Source organism: Colossoma macropomum, unplaced genomic scaffold (assembly GCF_904425465.1).
Source record: "Colossoma macropomum unplaced genomic scaffold, Colossoma_macropomum, whole genome shotgun sequence".
NCBI lineage: Eukaryota > Metazoa > Chordata > Actinopteri > Characiformes > Serrasalmidae > Colossoma > Colossoma macropomum.
Genome location: NW_023495303.1, coordinates 1,386,787 through 1,402,500, shown reverse-complemented (window position 1 = coordinate 1,402,500; position 15,714 = coordinate 1,386,787). Strand labels below are relative to the sequence as shown.

The 15,714-nt window shown below is 38.1% G+C and overlaps 1 protein-coding gene across 1 annotated transcript in view; it reads right to left on the bottom strand.

Annotated features, from left to right (window-relative positions):
- The window catches only part of adarb1a (adenosine deaminase RNA specific B1a), a 56,704-nt gene extending 42,285 nt beyond the window's left edge, over positions 1–14,419 (bottom strand). Inside the window, exons 1-2 of the mRNA XM_036562056.1 lie at positions 14,263–14,419; positions 10,613–10,715 (exon numbers count right to left, since the gene is read on the bottom strand). Coding sequence (XP_036417949.1) covers positions 10,613–10,715; positions 14,263–14,365 — 206 coding nt within the window. The 5' untranslated portion in view covers positions 14,366–14,419. The remainder of the gene's footprint in view (positions 1–10,612; positions 10,716–14,262) is intronic.
- Positions 14,420–15,714: the final 1,295 nt, after the last annotated feature.

Below are 15,714 nucleotides of genomic sequence, written 5' to 3'. Positions count from 1 at the left end.
TATTAATTTTTATTAAAATGTCAATAATTTTATTAGAACTTCGTTCTTGATATTAATTTTATTAGAACTTTATTCCAGATAATAATTTTATTAGGAATTTATTCTGGATGTGAATTTTAACTTCATTCTGATATTAATTTTATTACAACTTCACTCCGAATATTAATTTAATCAGAACTTTACACTGAATATAATTCAATTAGAACTTCATTCTTGATATTAATTTTATCAGAACTAAATTCTTAATATTAATTTATTGGAATGTCATTCAAGACAGTAACTTTATTAGAACTTCATTGTAGATATTAATTTTATTAAAACTTTAACCTGGATACTAATTTTATTAGAACTTCGTTGGGGATATTAATTTTATTAGAACTGGATATTCACTGGAGAATCTACAGCTCTGTTCACAACTCTGGACTCTAACATTTCTTTACATTTTACAGCTTATTAATCATTTTAAATCAGCGATGATTTTCAGGAGGAACACATTAGAACCATTTTATACATTTATTAGCAACTAAATCTGAATTAATATTGAAAACATTAATTCCTAACATTGATTTGAATGTTACTGTTAGAACATCATTAATTACACAGTCAGTTACATAATTAATTCCAATTTAATTCAGATTATATTCTGTTTGTTTTTGTTTTCCTTTCCAGAAAACAAGGCTGTTTATATGTGTTGAGCCCTTAAGATTCAGGTCTAAATGCTCTTGTGTTTCTCTGTTGCTGCTCACAGGGGTTTCAGTATCGATCTTATCGTGAACCTGTTCTCTATCTCGCGTTCTCCTGTTTCGGATGTTCCACATGTCGCGTCCCGAACTCTGTCTGTGAGTGTGCAGAATTTAGTGTAGCTGCAAAAGAGAATTTACACAAAACACAAAGCAAAAATATAATTCTATCATTATTACATCAACATCTCGCTGAAAAAAGACGGTTCTTCGAGGGTTCTTTAGTAAAAGGACTTGTTTAATATAGAATCATCCTATATAGAACATCTGCATGCTTAAATGGTTCTTTGCATGGTAAAATGTTATTCAGATTGATGGAGAGTATGTTGTGTATGGTTCTATATAGAACCTTTTTGAAAAGGGTTCTATTTAACGCAAAAAAGGGTTCTGCTATTGTTAAGATGTGAAGCTGGTATAAATAGAAGAACCCTTTTTGGTGTCATACAGAGCCCTTTTCAAAAAGGTTCTATATATAACCATCTACAGCACATTCTCCACCAATCTGAAGAAGCATTTCACCATGCAAAGAACCTTTTAATCATGCAAAGGGTTCTTTGAGAATTCATGGTTCTATGTAGAACCATTTTATTTACTAAAGAACCATCTTTTTAAGAGTTTAGTGTCATAAGCTTGATATCATAACAATAGCAGAACCCTTTTTGGTGCTATACAGAACCATATACAACACATTCTCCACCAATCTGAAGAACCATTTCACCATGCAAAGAACCATTTAAAGCATGCAAATGGTTCTCTGAGTGTTCACGGCTCTATATAGAACCACTGTCTTTACTAAAGAACCCTTTTTATTTTTTAAGAGTGTAGGCATGTGCAAACCCACATAATGTACTACACACTCACACTTAAAAAGATGGTTCTTCAAGGGTTCTTTAGTAAAAGGAATGGTTCTATATAGAATCATGAGTTCTATATAGAACCATCTGCATGCTTAAATGGTTCTTTGCATGGTGAAATTGTTCTTCAGATTGATAGAGAATGTGTTGTATATGGTTCTATGTACATCCTTTTTGAAAAGGGTTCCATTTAGCACAAAAAACGGTTCTGTTATTGTTATGATGTCAAGCTTGTATAAATAGAAGAATCCTTTTTGGAGTTATACAGAACGCTTTTCAAAAAGGTTCTATACAGAACACATTCAGCACATTCTCCACCAATCTGAAGAACCATTTCACCATGCAAAGGGTTCTTTGAGTGTTCATGGTTCTATACAGAACCAGTGTCTTACTAAAGAACGCTTTTCATTTTTTAACAGTGTCCAAAATCACATACTGTACTACACATTCACACTTAAAAAGATGGTTCTTCTAGGGTTCTTTAGTAAGAGGAGTGGTTCTATATAGAATCTTGGGTTCCATACAGAACCATCTGCCTGCTTATACGGTTCTTTGCATGGTGAAAGCGTTCTTCGGATTGATGAAGAATGTGTTGTATAGGGTTCTATATAGATCCTATTTGAACATGGTTCTATATAGCACCAAAAAGGGTTCTTCTACTGTTACAAGCTTCACATCATAACAATAGAACCCTTTGTGGTGCTATTTAGAACCATTTTCATTTTTTAACACATTATCCATCAGTTTAAGCATGCAAATGGTTCTATGTAGGACTCTAAGGAACCCGCGAAGAACCATCTTTTCAAAGAGTGTGCGATGTAAACTGAACGTAGAGCAGACTGACTTATGGTGAGGCTTCTAAGAGCTGACCATTAAACCAATAACACTGAGGACTTACAGTGGACACTACAAAGCCCTTCCTGACCATCAGCGTCCTCTGCACTTCACTGGCTCCGAATCTGTGCCTCCAGCTGTGACTGTTGTCCAGCTGATCAATAAAGGAACTAATCAATAAAGTGAACAGCAGCCTGGCCCAATGAAGAGACCACCCCAGGGCTGGGGGTTGGGGGGGGTGGAGCAGATACAATGAGCCATCTGCTCAATTTCTAAACAAAAACAAGCGCATTTCCCTCTAAACGTTTAAAGCGACAGTTCAGCAAACGTCTAATTTGCATAACTCCTCCCACCAACCTCAGGCGTAGCCAATCGGCCTCCAAGAAGGCGTGTTCAGTGTCTGAAGTTTGCTTCTTTAGTTTTACACTGGAGCTACGAGGCTAATGCAGCTAACAAGTAATGGACGCTTACACCCCACCAATTAGCATCATGCTAACTGCAGACAGACGTCATTAGACTTTTGCCCGAAACTGTGCAGAGCTGAGAGAGAGAGAGAGAAGGAGAGAAAGAAAGAGAGAGAGACAGAGAAGGAAACAGAGAGGGAGAGAGAGAAAAAGAGAGAGAGAGAGAGAGAAGAGAGAGAGAGAGAGAAGGAAAGAAAGAGACAGAGCGAGCAAAAACAGAGAGAGGTAGAGAGAAAAGGAAAGAGAGAAAGGAGAAACAGGAGGAAAAAAGAGACGGAGGGGGCTAAAAAAATAGAGAGAGAAAGAGAGAAAGAGGAGAAAGGGAAGGAAAGAATAAGACAGAGAAAACAGAGAGAAAGAGAGAGATAAAGAAGGAAAGAGAGAAAGAGGAGAAAGAAGGAAACAGAGAGAGAGAGACAGAGAGTGAAACGAGAGAGATAGAGAGAAAAGGAAAGAAAGAAAGGAGGAACAGAAGGAAAGAAAGACAGAGACAGAAAACAGAAAAGGGGAAAAAGAGAGAGAGGAAGAGAAAGAGATAGAGAAAGAAGGAAAGAGAGAAAGAGGAGAAAGAGAAGGAAAAAAAGAGAGAGACATGAGAGAGAGAAGGAAAGAAAGAAGAGAAAGTGAAGCAAAGAGAGAGCAAAAAAGAGAGAGAGAATGAGAGAGAGAGAGAGAGAGAGAGAGAGAGGGAGAGGGAGAGGGAGAGAGAGGTGCTGTCAGAGTGTGTTAGCTCTGTCTGTGTGCAGATAAAGGCTGTGAGAGTGAGTAATATCTGATTAAACACTGCATCACTTTCACCTCCAGGGTGTGTTCAGCACTCCTCACACACACACACACACACACACACACACACACACTCACACACACTCACACACACACACACTCACACACACACACACACACACACTCACACACACACACACACACTCACACACACACACACTCACACACACACACACTCACACACACACACACACGCACACACACACACACACACACACACACACACACACTCACCAGTCTGCAGCTCATGTCAAACACAGATTAAATCCTTCCTGTTGGGAAATGTGGTGCAAATAAAGTGCATTTAAAGACTAATTTTGTGTTTTTGATTTCTATATTTCTGTCCGAACGCTCTGAGTCCGACTGACCCGCCAGCTGAACCCACCATCCACCGACTGTTAATCCTGATAGTAGATACTGAATAATTCATAGTGGTCAGTAAATGTTTCACAGTAGACACTGAATAATTCATAGTGGTCAGTACACGTTTCATAGTAGATACTGAATAATTCATAGTGGTCAGTGAATATTTCATAGTTGATACTGAATAATTCACAGTGGTCAGTAAACATTTCATAGTAGATACAGAATAATTCATAGTGGTCAGTAAATGTTTCATAGTGGATACTGAATAATTCATAGTGGTCAGTAAATGTTTCATAGTGGATACTGAATAATTCATAGTGGTCAGTAAATGTTTCATAGTGGATACTGAACAATTCATAGTGGTCAGTAAATCATTAATAGTAGATACTGAGTAATTTCTGTTACTGAATAAATCATAGTAGTTGTTGAACAAATTTACAGGAGACATTGTTGATGTTTCATGAAGTTATTTCTGCTTTTGCTCATGCAGAGTTTGTGTACTCTGTCCTCAATTTAAATGAACCTCCCTCTCGGCCTGGACGTGGGGACAGTTTGGGGTCAGCTGTGGTTAATTACGGCCTGGCAGTCCAGCTTCGACCGAGAAAGAGATGAATTAAGCTGGATTTAGGGGTTAGGATGGAGATTAATTAAACCCCAAAAAAGCGTAAAAAAGTGTTTCTGTATTGCAGAACGTAAACATTGTGTGTCGTAGGTCAGTGTACAGTTAAACTCTAACTGACTGCTGGGAAATTACAATGGAAGCTGTTATAAAAGGCAAAAAAAATTAAAGACAAACACCATTTAACCCCTTAAATGGCCAGGGCCCAGCAGCAGGCCCAAAGCTTTATTACACACTTCTATAACCTAAGAATAGCTCAGCCAGTCTGCATTGAAGTCCCTGTAGTTACTGAGTAATAAGCCTTACTATGTAATCAGCCCGAGATTTTAAGGTTAATGTCTGACATGAGAAGTTTCCTTCTTTAGTTTCTGCACTGAAGCTACGAGGCTAATGTAGCTAAAAAGTAATGGGAGTTCATACCCCACCATTTAGCATCATGCTAGCTGCATGGCTAAATCAACACAGACTTCCCTCCCATTATTATTAATGCAGAGATGTTTGCGTATTGGTATGTAATAATAACAGTATAATTTATGATTATTATTACTTGCGTATGGATTAATTCTTTAATGTCTCCTTTGCTTTAACTCTAACAGCCTCTTTGTGCCTGTTAGACATTTCGTCATTTTTACTGTGGTGTGAACAGGGTCCCGCTGGGAATGAGTAAGTGGTCTCAGGTGGGTTTCCTCTGCACACAGACCTCAGGCAACTGTTTAGTATTTTGCTGAAAAATGAAGCATTTTGCACTCAAAATAAGAATCACTGTATTTACTTAATTAAATCACGCCACATACACCAATCAGGCATAACATTACGACCACCTCCTCGTTTCTACGCTCATTGTCCATTTTATCAGCTCCACTTACTTACAGCCCCCTTTTACCCTGTTCTTCAGTGGTCAGGACCCCCATGGACCCTCACAGAGCAGGTACTATTTGGGTGGTGGATCATTCTCAGCACTGCAGTAACACTGACGTGGTGGTGGTGTGTTAGTGTGTGTTGTGCTGGTGTGAGTGGATCAGACACAGCAGTGCTGCTGGAGTTTTTAAACACTGTGTCCACTCACTGTCCACTCTATTAGACACTCCTACCTTGTCGGTCCACCTTGTAGATGTAAAGTCAGAGACGATAGCTCATCTGCTGCTGCACGGTTTGTGTCGGTCATCCTCTAGTCCTTCATCAGTGGTCACAGGACGCTGCCCACAGGACGCTGCTGGCTGGATATTTTTGGTTGGTGGACTATTCTCAGTCCAGCAGTGACACTGAGGTGTTTAAAAACTCCAGCAGCACTGCTGTGTCTGATCCACTCAGACCAGCACAACACACACTAACACACCACCACGTCAGTGTTACTGCAGTGCTGAGAATGATCCACCACCCAAATAGTACCTGCTCTGTGAGGGTCCATGGGGGTCCTGACCACTGAAGAACAGGGTAAAAGGGGGCCAACAAAGTATCAGAGAAACAGATGGACTACAGTCTGTAACTGTAGAACTACAAAGTGCACCTATAGAGTAAGTGGAGCTGATAAAATGGACAATGAGCATAGAAACAAGGAGGTGGTCAGAATGTTATGCCTGGTCGGTGTATTTCCATTAAATCAAATGTTGCAGAGTCAGTATATTTGGACTGTAATATAAAATGCTTTTTTTTTTTGAGGCGACACAAAAACTAGAAAACACCAAAAACGCTGAATATGAAGTGTCTGAGATGATGTAGTTTCGGGTTTACAGGTCTCTCCCCATTCAAAGACACAGGAAGCAGGTCTTATATGACTGGAAATAACTGCCCTGGGGCGTTGCCACGATGGCCGTTGAGTGGACAGGTTTTCCTACAAGGGCTTTATTATTGTCCACAGTTTTACGGTGTTCAAGTCAACAAGCGAAAGCTCACCAAGCTAAAGCCAGCTTAGCAAGCATAACCAAAAGCTAGCAAGCTAGCTCATCTGCCTGCCTGTTGTCTGACTGTTTGTTTGTTCATCCATCTGTCCATTTTCTTAAACAAGCCATGTCAGGGCAACCCCCCTCACACGGTTTTTGGGTGACCCCCACAGGCCAGTCTAGGGCCAATCCATTTAGTCTGTACACTTGTCCAAATGGACATGTGTATAGATCAGGGGTCGCAACCCAAATGTTAAGCAGAGCCATTTTGTCCTTTCAACAAAAATCAAACCACCTTGAGAGCCACAATATTTAATGTCCATTTTACCATCTTGGCTGTAAATATGTCTCTCTATGCCCTGATATACTAGTATAGAATAAATAAATATAAATGAAACCACAGACTTACTCTGCTCTGCTTTACGCTTTAGCTCAGCTATAGTCGCTTTTCTCGCATCTCCAGCAGGAAACTTCACCAAGTAGATCAGTTTCTTGTAAAATGCCTCTCAACGTTCGACCTTTTACGAGGCTGAAGTTGCTTCTCATTCACCAGCTTCTTGTTGTTTTACTGTTCCACCTTAAATGGTGCCTGAGTTGCCAGAATGCAACTGCAACACCATTTAAGGTGGAACGGAAAAATTCGAACGAGAAACTTCAGCTTCGCGACTTTTTAGTGTTTGATGGTTTCTGGTTGCAGATTAAATGTATCAGGAAACCAGCTGGAGTGATTATAAATGTAATTCAGTCCAATCGTCTCCAAATTATCGATGTTCGTCTTAAATCTCTCTCTTTGCCGTTTCGTTAGCTACTAGCTAGGCGAGACTGTTTGTTGCTATGGTGACCAGAAGTCTGCACACTAACCTTCAGGGTTAAAGGGTGAATTAGCAGTTCTACATTAGTTTAAGACCATTTATTGTTAAACTGTGTTGAACGATCAGCAGAGCTTTATTTTACTGTAAAGGTGGATTATTTTATTTTTACCTACAAATCTGATTCTGCTGTGGAGCCACAACAGGGCAGTAAAAGAGCCGCGTGTGGCTCCGAAGCCGCGTGTTGCCGACCCCTGATACAGACTAAATTCAGGCTTCAAGATGGATGCTACTACTGTTTTTAGCTATACTAACATTATATAGTCCATTTCATAGATCACAGAATGTCACACAGTGTCAGAAACCTTGAAAAGCTCAGAATCTTCACCGTCAGCTCTAAAATCAACATCACCTACACTGTTAAACATGTACAAAACCCAACAACTTATACAAGCTAATCTTTTTTCACAGAATATAAACACTAAAACTGCTCTAACTTCCTCACAGAGGAAAGGACAGGACTGCCTGTGTCCACACGTGTGTACAATAAGCACTTTAACTAACGCAGTACAGTAATGACTTACTCACACAGTCTGATTGGCTAAATTACTGTAAATGGTGCTATTAGTGCTATTAGCCTAACGTCCATGAGGGAAAGTAGTCTGATGATTCAACATGAGTGCGATTTTCAGCAAAAAGTCTCCCCTTTAACCCAACTGTAGACAGTCAGCCAAGACATGTTTGGCGTCTGAAGTTTGCTTCTTTAGTTTAAGCGCTGGAGCTACGAGGCTAATGCAGCTAAAAAGTAATGCACCACAAATTAGCATCATGCTAACTGGATGCCTAAATCATCACATATTTGCCTCAAACCGCGTGGAGCTGTTAAGTAATCTCAGCTAGACCTGCTTATGTGGTCTCTGACATCATATGATTTACTGTTATTTATAAAAAATAGACCTTTTTGTAAACAATAAACAAGTCTGTTTGTGATTACATGAAGCGCCAGGAAACTTCGATCCATGTTTCTTCCTAAGTAGGTTGTAGGCAAATAATATCCATACACATGTACAAAGTATGCTATATGAAGATGCCCTACTGGAAGGATTGATCGGATATGTCTCGGTATCGGCCGATTTTCAGCCCAAATATGTGATCGGCCCATATTACTCCAACTTAGCCGATCCTGAGAGCTGATTAGTGACATAAAACCTGATTCTGAGCTGCCAGAATGTAACTGCTGCAAAATTTAAGGTGGAACTGGAAAATGGCGAACGAGAAGCTGCCGATTGGAAGCCGACTTCAGCCTCGTCACATCTATTTCACCAGTCACTCTTCAGGAAATTCACTTTTCTAGTTTAGCCTTGCAGTTTTCTTCAAATATCTAAAGATAATTAGACTATCTTTCCTTTTCAGTGTCTCCATCTCTCTCTCCATAAAAACAGCATCATGGCCTTTACTTTCCCCCACAAACCCTCCCTGCGCTGAATCACAGATGATTCACAGAGAACTGCTTTTGGTTTTTGCCCTGCTGTGTTCGTGACTGGCCAAAAAAATCAGCAGTCGGTCCAGGAGATACGCTCTGTGACAGGGCTAAAGGGGTGAAACACTCCGGGTTCAATGTCCGTCCTCATTAGCTGAGTTAGCAGGCCAGAGGGCCTGTTCGCTCGCAGACTCTCTCACTGCTCGTCTCGCATCAAACCCCCTCTCAGCCTACGCTGAATACACTCCCTGAAACTTTACACTGCCTAAAACAGCCCGTGGTACTGAACCTCACGCCACCAAGTCCTTCCAGTAAACCACTAAACTTGCTAATGCTGAATAGCTAAAAACAGAACCAGTGGTCACTACAATAAGCTCGCAATTTTGTCCATGTTCATAGACAACAGTGTGACATACAGGGTCAGAAACTACATAATCCAGCCTGTTAGAGATACTGAACAACTCCACATGGTCTGAGGCAAATATGCGATGATTCAGGCATGCAGTTAGCATCATGCTAATGGGTCTGGTATGTAAAATCCAGAGAAAAACATCTCTAAATAAAGAGCTTAAGAGCACCAGCTACCCAACAGCTTTACGCTAAGCCTTGCTACTTAAATCAAGGAGACAATTTCAAATGACTTGGGTGTTAAACATTAAATCAAATGTGAAACGTTTCCCCTTCTAACTCCAAATGTAGTCGATAAGCAAAGACGTGTTCGTTGTCTGAAGTTTGCTTCTTTAGTTTTAGCACTGGAGCTATGAGGCTAACGCAGCTAACAAGTAATGAAAGTTAATACCTCACTGATTAGCACTGCGCTAACTGCAGGCCTAGATCATCGCACACTCGTCTCAAACTGTGTGGAGGTGTTCAGTAATCATTAATAGGCTTGATTATGTGGTGTCTGACGCTGTATGACACACTGTTACCTATAAAGGTGGACTAAAGTACAGATAAAATTCAGGTTTTAAAGGGGAACTCCACCAATTTCTCAAAAATCCGACATAATTGAATAGTTAAGACGTAAACAGAGTCGTTCAGAGTGGTTTAATGTTCTATAGAAGCTTACCGAGTCAGAATGGTTCACAGTGGTGGTGATAGGAACTAGACGTCCACCTCTAATAGCTCCCTCACAGAAAGGTATTACATGAAATGGTTATAAATACACTACCTGATGTCTTGTTTTAGGATAGTTTTGTGATGAAGTTTTGGTTTAAAATGAGGTTGAATGCAGTTATGTAATGCATTCATGGTGGAGGGATACTTGCAAGGTGTTTTGAGGAAAAATAGTACCCGAAGAAAACTTATTATTTCAGATCTCTGACTATTTTACCATCATCATTCCATATAAACTCAGAAGACTCGTGTCGGTTCACTGGTGGTTTTGGATAGTAAATAAAATGGCTATATTTGAGTTGTAGTCATGGCGACCCCTGGTTCCTATCACCACCACTGTAAAGACATCTGAACCATTTCACACCAAACCACTCTGAATCACTCTGTTTACATCTCAAGGACTGAGGACTGAATTATTCAGAAATTTTGAAAAAATGGTGGAATTCCCCTTTTAGATGTGGATGAATTTTTGGCGAAATTTGGCCAAACTATCAATTTTCTGAAGCAGCACAATTTGTGTCATAAGTTCAGTGCAAACCACTGACCATCACGCCTGACCTTACATGACCGCAGACGAAGGCCCTCGTTATCCATTATAAATACACTCAGTTATGAATGAATGAATGGATGAACGAATGAACGAACAGGAGAAAAGCTGAATCCATACCTCCCCTCTTCAGGGCCAGGAGAACAGATGACAGCGATGGTCGCTGACCTCGATACCGAAAGCCGATAGCGTCCAAAGCGCCTCAGGCTGGAGTCCAGACCTGCTGCAGGAGAGGAACAGAGCAAGAACACCAAAGCGCAGTCCACTGTGTTTAACCCTCTACACTGCAGGCCTGGGAACTACTGTGGGTGTAAACATGCATTAATGCACTGCAGGTCATAATTCAACTGCATATAATGCTTTTATCTCACTAATCATTCATTGATAACTATAATATTCAATACAAAAGTGTGACAATAGTTCACATTTACGCATTCAGGATATTTTTAAAAATGATTCTGAATCATATTTCAGTGCGTATTTTATGATGCACTGAATAATTTCCTACAGAATTGACACTGAATTAAACAGTCGTCAGAGTCAGAGATGTACACTGTAGTAAGGGCTTTAAATTAGTCAGTAACAACTATGAATTCTTCAGTATCTACTACAAATTATTCAGTATCTACTATGAATTCTTCAGTATCTACTACAAATTATTCAGTAATTACTATAAATTCTTCAGTATCTACTACAAATTATGCAGTAATTACTATAAATTCTTCAGTATCTACTACAAAGTATTGAGTAATTACTAAGAGTTATTCAGGATCTACTACAAATTATTCAGTATCTACTACGAATAATTCAGTATCTACTACAAATTGTTCAGTAATTACTATGAATTATTCAGTATATACTACAAATTATTCAGTAATTACTATAAATTCTTCAGCATCTACTACAAATTACTGAGTAATTACAATGAATTAATCAGCACCTACTACAAACTATTCAGTAATTACTATGAATTTTTCAGTATATACTACAAATTATTCTGTATTTACTATGTACTGTTCAGAATTTACTACAAATCATTTAGTGATCACAATGAATTCTTCAGTAACTACTATGAATTATTAAATGTCTACTATCAATGTTCAGTAACCATGGTGAATTTTTCAATATCTGCTATGAATTATTCATTATATCATTCAAATGATTCAGTAACTACTATGAATGTTTGGTACATAATTTGAATGATTAACTATCTACTATAATTTATTCAGTAAGCACTATGAATGATTTAGCAGCTACTCTGAAACTGGTGTTCCGTAGTCATGAGGGTGAAGGTATTACAGTGTCCACAGACGTCCTGAGATAAAACAGCTTTACAGAAGGGGAAATGACTCTGAGCTGCTCTGTGTGGAGCAGAACCGTCTCAGAGCCGAACCGGTGTGAAGGAATAAAGGAGGCGCAGCAGCCTGTTCAGTGTGTCCAGCGCTGAGGCCGTGAACTCAGACAGTGCAGTGGACAGCGGGCTGTCAGAGCCGGGCTGGTCACCAGGATGTTCTATTGTGTTCCACTCTATGAGCCACTCAGTTAAACACCACCTTCATTCACTCTCAGGCACGGCGCACAGTAACAGTGACGCGCTCTTCAGCGCCTCACTGAAACAAGCCTTATACAAACAAGATCATAACTCAGGTTTACTGCATCCCCTTCACCTTCCACACGGCAGCCTGGTCCCAACTCAGACTGACATAACGTATACGAGACCTGCGGCCCAAAGGACCTTATTATTATTCATACTGTCAGTGCTGTTCTTTTCAGTAAAGACAACAACAATAAAGGTGATAATAACAATAATAGTATCAGTAATACTACATCTACAGCTAATATAAATAAATAAGTAAATAAATAAATAAACATTTGACCCATAATGTTATCAATCTCTTTAACAAAGTCTAAGTTGTTATTATTATTATTCTTATTCTTCTTCTTATTATTATTATTACCACAAGTAGTAGACGTGGTGGCTCTATTTGAGGTAGTAGGAACACACTAACTAACTAGCTAAATTAATAAATAAATAAATAAATAAATAAATAGACCCATAATGTTAATATCATTATCATGTTATTAAAGTTATTATCGTTATTATTATAGTAGTAGTAGTAGTAGTAGAAGCGGTGGTGCTATTTGAGGTAGTAGGAACAAAATAAATAAGTAAACAACAACAACAACAATAAGAATAATTATTTGGTCAATAATGTTAAGTCTTTTACAATACGTACACTTAACCAAAGTTATTATTATTATTATTATTATTATTATTATCATCTATTACAAGTAGTAATAGAAGTGGTGGTTCTATTTGAGGTAGTATGAACATAATAAATAAATAAATAAATACATAAATAAATAGACCTATAATCTAAGTTGTTGTTGTTATTATTAGTAGTAGTAGTAGTGCTTCTATTTAAGGTAGTAGGAACAAAATCAATAAGTAAACAACAACGAGAACGACAACAACAACAAAATTAATAATAATAATAGTAATTTGATCAATAATGTAAAGCCTTTTGCAATAGGTACACTTAACCAAAGTCTACGTTATTGTTGTTATTATTAGTAGTAGAAGTGGTGGTGCTATTTGAAGTAGGAACAACAAAAGTAATGATGATAATAATAGTTGCAGTGCTATCACTGCAACCAATAATATTATTATTAATAATAATAATAATAATAATAATAAATGTACCAGTGTTTTACCATACACTTTTACTTTAGCATTTTGAGCACTGCTAGGTTTGAAATGTGCTATGCAAACACAAAATAATAAATAATACTATATACTTTTACTATGAACAACATTAACAATAATAATAATAATAATAATAATGTCACCAGAGTCGTTTACAGCGACACGCTGAGTATTTCTATTACAGAATATGCAAATAAAGACATTACAGTGGAAAACAATTATTATTATCATCACCATGTTCATCATTACTGTTATTATTAGTAACAACAACAATAACAACAATAATCATCTAAACATCATCTATCATATCCTTCTGGGTCGCGGTGGGGTGCTGGAGCCTGTCCCAGCTGTCATTGGGCAGAAGGCAGAATACACCCTGGACAGGTCACCAGTCCATCGCAGGGCAACAACAACAACAAAAATAATAATAATAATAATAATAATATTAATAATAATACACTGTAAAAAAGTGGAATGGCAGAAGTTGAAGTGTTCTGAGTTTGAATTACTGTACAATGTTACTTTGGTTCATAACTAAATTCTCTTTTGCACTGTTTCATGTAAATTATTTATCAGATGCATTAATTGATCACTTGTTTCCAGGTGGAGTCATTTTTAGGTGGGACTGAAAGTATGTTATGACATTTTTGACTAATACTAATATTAATACTACTACTAATAATAATAGATGTCTGTAGGCCAGTCCTGCACCTGCCCAGCTCACTGTAGAGCTTCTCCTGCTCTGCCCTGACTGAGCTGACAAGTTCGCTGCTACTGAAGCCCCTCAGCAGGTTATAATGAGGGTCTTACAGGAGGAGAGCCTTTAAGCTGTGCTGTAGATCAGACCCACCACTGACCCCCATACACAAAAGCACTGAAAGGCTTCGGCCAGCGGCTTCAGGCTTCCCGTTCGCCAGCGCCTCCTTCGAATCCTCCCGTTCCACCTTAAATGGTGCAGCATTTCCATTCTGGCGCCTCACCATTTAAGGTGGAACGGGATATTTCGAACAAGAAGCTGACTTGAGCTCCTCAGTGATGTGAAGCACGACGCTCGGTTACTCACGCTTCTCCGGCTCGAGAGCAGATCCCGGGATCCAGTCCGCGCGCGCCAGGCGAATGATTATTGATGACTGATCAGGAAATGTTTCTAATGATCGGCTTAGCATGAAAGGAGGAGGACAGAAGGAGCTTCGAGCTCTCACAGCTTTATGACCACACACACACACACACACACACACACAAACACACACACACACGGCTCGTTTCATTGGTGAAGAAGTGGGCGGTCCTTCAGTTCCTCGCGCTCTGATTGGACAGCCGCGGTTTGACAGGGAAGATAAACGACGTTGGTGGTTAAAGTGATAGTTCATGTGATATTACTCACACTGGCCACTTTATTGGAAACACCTCTCTTGTAGCTGTAGCTATATATATATATATATATATATGTAGTTTCTATATGTTTCCATTAATAGACTGAAATTTATGTCCCATTACCTTTTTTGCAAGCAATAAAGTGCCTGTTGTTTTTTGTATTTCTGTAAAAAGTGAAGGGATCTGTTCTTTAACTTAATAAAATTATTAAAATTAGTATTTAAATGATCACAAAAACAGATAAAAATGTCTGTATCCACCTTTAACATGATGAATTTGGGGTGACATTGATCTTCTCTATAAAATATGTTAATTAAAATCTTCCAGTAACACAATTTGTCCCTATTAATTAATTAATTAATTTTATTTATTTATTTATTTAAATATAACAAAAATAGTCATTTTAACCTGTTCAACATATTACGTGCACCCCTGTTACCCAAACTCGCTCCCCTTCGTAAAATAACGGAACATTCTGTTTATTATGATAAACAGGAATTTGCGTTGTCTTGCTGTTTTCTGCAGAATGACCATCAGACAGGTCAGTATTCTCATTCTACTTTCTCAGTTTACACACAAAACACTGATTTGGCTGCAAAAAGCTTGAATATTTAACCCTGTTACTAACATTAATGTTAGAAAACAGAATATATATATATACATATATATATATATATATATATATATATATATATATATATATATATATGTAAACTATATGGTTGTTAGTAGTTAGCATGCAGCTCCTTATTCTAGGATAAATTTGCAAACCTGTTTTTCTTGAGTTATTTGTAAAAGAAAATGAAATAAAAGTGAAACAAACATTTTAATGAAAATATTTTGATTAAAATATTTCCAGTTTTTCCTTCTGCTCTATGTTGTGCTCTTTATATGCTTTATACTGCTTTAATATCAGCTTAATCGGGAATAAAATCTCTGTGTTCAACCCTGTTATTTAGTCATTTTTGGTCAAAATAGTCTTAAAACGTTTAATGTGGTTGGTTCTGTTATCAGAAGTGTCAACTTGCTAATGAGAGTCATCAGTTAAAATTATTAATGCAAGAAAAATCGCACTCTATGTTTGTTTAGACAGAAAAAAACTCTAAAGCCTTTGAAGTAATACGTATAAGAAATACAGAAA